At 43.7% G+C, this 3012-nt stretch overlaps 1 protein-coding gene across 1 annotated transcript in view; it reads left to right on the plus strand.

Annotated features, from left to right (window-relative positions):
- The window catches only part of timmdc1 (translocase of inner mitochondrial membrane domain containing 1), an 8132-nt gene extending 6110 nt beyond the window's left edge, over positions 1 to 2022 (plus strand). The window contains exons 7-8 of the mRNA XM_080525897.1: positions 302 to 412; positions 1135 to 2022. Coding sequence (XP_080382023.1) covers positions 302 to 412; positions 1135 to 1288 — 265 coding nt within the window. The 3' untranslated portion in view covers positions 1289 to 2022. The remainder of the gene's footprint in view (positions 1 to 301; positions 413 to 1134) is intronic.
- Positions 2023 to 3012: the final 990 nt, after the last annotated feature.

Here is a 3012-nt window from a genome sequence, read left to right on the forward strand (position 1 = left end):
GTGGGTGGAGTGGGGTTTGGGGTGACTAAAGTGATTGACTACCCATAGCAAATAGCTGAATAACTGCCTAGGTGTGTGTGTGTGTGTGTGTGTGTGTGTGTGTGAGAGAGAGAGAGAGTGAGTGTGTGTAAGTGTGTGTAAGTGTAAGTGTGTGAGTAAGTGTATGTGTGTGTGTGTGTGTGTAAGTATACGGACGACGACGACTGTAGGTTACTGAGTGAGTGACAGCCACAGGGCTTGGTGTGAAGCTGAAGGTTGGCATGTTGGAGTGATGTTCTGTGATGGTCTCATGTCGTCTCAGGGTGCCCACCGGAGCCCTGATTACCGCCATGCAGAAACTGGGGGGAGAAACCGTCCGAGAGAGGAAGAGGAGGGAGCACAGAGAGCTGTATGAACTCAAGCTGGCAGAATGGTACGATCCCCCCTGTCATTTTAACCTTGCAGATTAGATTATATTTGTCATTGCAGGGTACAAGTACCAGATAACGAAATGCAGTAGCAGTAGTAGCAGTAGTACCAGTATCCATCAAACAGTCCGCCAGTATCTCTTCAAAAGCACTTTGAGCTGCAACGTTTGCAGGAAAAGTGCTATACAAATAAAAGTTATTATTATTATTATTATTCACATTACCGTACTTTACAAACTTAACTGTGGCTCAGCCAGTAGTGCCGGCGTCTAATGATCGCAAGGTCAGCAGCTTGGAAGTTGGAAGGGCTCTGACCCCATGCCTAGAGCATAAAATACATGTTGTTCATTTTGGAATAACAATTACGGTACGCTCTATGATCTTATTTGTTAATCATACGATCCCAAGCCAAAATCAAACTGTCCTATGTAATACTTTAAAGGCCGGTTTCACAGACAAGGCTTAAGCCTAATCCTTGACTAAATCACACTTTCAGTGTCAAATCTCCAATGCTTTTTAGTCTAGGATTAGGTTTAAGCCTGGTCTGTGACGCCAGCCCCAAGTGTTTGTTCTGCAGTGTAGTATTACCGTTTAATCTTCATGCCTTGTGTCGTCTTCAACTCATTTCCAGAATCGATCACATACCAAGCCCATATCACTTTCAGTCTTAACCGTAGACATTCAACCACTGCTGCACTGAGCACTGTGCTTCCCTTCTGACCTCCAGGAATTCCCGTCTACAGTTGACGGATGACCTGATTGGTGACCTGAGGGGGGGTACTCAAGTCCAGGACACTGACCACGATATGCAGAAGATCCAGGAGCTACTCAGCTTACCCAGGAATGAGGGCGGGGCCCAGGAGGACTCTGGCAGCCAATAACAGCAGCCAAGATACTCTTGACTGACACTAGGAGAACAACTGTAGTCGTCTTCATAGATAGACAATGATGTGGGGACATTTTTCACCCTTGAGGATGAACCGGTCTCGTGTTTGTGTGTGAACTATGTCCTGTTCTGTTCCAATGGGAAAGAGGAGCTCCTAATTCACCCATTAAGATACAATACATATGATGCTGTGTCGAGATGCCTATGTGATTGCTTAATCAACAGATGTATTTAAATGATTTGCAGCATGTCTAAAAACTGCACAAAAAAAGGTTCAGCATTGTGGACTCAGAGGAACTCTTTGTGGGATATGGGGAATGCTATTATGGTTCTCCCAAGAACTCAAGAGTCTCCTTCTCTGAAACTGTAAAATGCACTTGTTCATTATAACCTGGTGCTGATAAACAGTCGTGCCATAGACAGTAGAAAGGAGCTGCCCCGACTGCTTCTAAGGGGCTTCTCTCCTCCCTTTGTTAATCATGGTATCTGTGTACAAACCAGTGGTGGTTGACATTTGGAGAAAGGGCTCGTTGTAAAACCTGGAATGAGGAATGGTATCAAACACACCAGCCTCCCCTGGTACAAACAGACCCTCATAGTGCTGGTCCAGTCAAACCTGACTAATGAACTGTTACCTGGGGGGTATTCCATCAACGTCGCTAAAGGAAAATCTAGGCTTATTTTAATAAGTCTCGCGAGACTTTATCGAAATTAAAGTGCATTGAACATACGAACCACGTTCAATGATACCTATTTAAATCTGGTCAGTCTTTTTTTTGTTTGTTTTGTCTTCTGCTCTCTCTGTGTTTGTTTAGTGTGCCTTTGACGTCACCCCCCAGGCTCATCAGCATCTGGGTCAAACAGCCTCTGCCCCTGTAAACAAGATGACACAGCAACAGCTGGGGCCCAAGACACCACACATCCCCTCTGATGTGTGGACGAAGAACATAGCCAGGAGATGGGGAGAGAGAGAGAAAAGGCATGGCCAGTTCCCAAACTCCACAGAGGTAATAATAATATTATCAACGCTCAGATTCACCTTTAAGTGAGGGCTTGGTCATAGAAGGTTAGTCAAAGGTAAGCCGAAGAAGATGTTCATGTCACAAGGAAGATCTTGCCTCAGATGAACACAGCCTGTCTGCTCTGTCATCTATGGTTTGTTGCAGGTTATGGGGGAATAATATGTAACAGTTTTGTAGGATTGCAATTTCTTTGTGTCCAATGTGGAGGAGAGGATGACATAAGGGCATGACTATATTTTTTCTGAACCTGAATAATGAGGACCACTGAGGATTACGGCGCTTCATACATGTGCTTACAGCGCCATCTAGTGGAGAGTTATAGAAACTACTATGGCTTTGGACAAATAGGACGAAGTAATGAAACGTGAAATGTTTTTTAACACCTGCCCAGGGAGCACAGTTGAACGTTTGCCAATTCTCTAAATCTGGCACATTTACAGTAATGTACATTACTGTCCTTGGAAACATTGTCCTTGGAAAGCTAAACCTAATAAAATAAAGTAAAACTTATTTTATTTTGAATTCTTCGTCATGAAAAAGTACACTTATTTTACTCTTTTCAAAATGTAGAAACAATCCTGCTTTATCAGAGCTAAGCCCCAAATCGTGCCCGTCGTGTATGCGTGTGTAGTCCTTATAGTAGTAGTAGTTTATCTGTTTCATTTTCAGTGTTAACAAAGGGGGTGAAATAATCCTG

The sequence above is a fragment of the Nansenia antarctica genome (genome assembly GCF_963989245.1).
Source record: "Nansenia antarctica genome assembly, chromosome: 3".
Taxonomy (NCBI): domain Eukaryota; kingdom Metazoa; phylum Chordata; class Actinopteri; order Argentiniformes; family Microstomatidae; genus Nansenia; species Nansenia antarctica.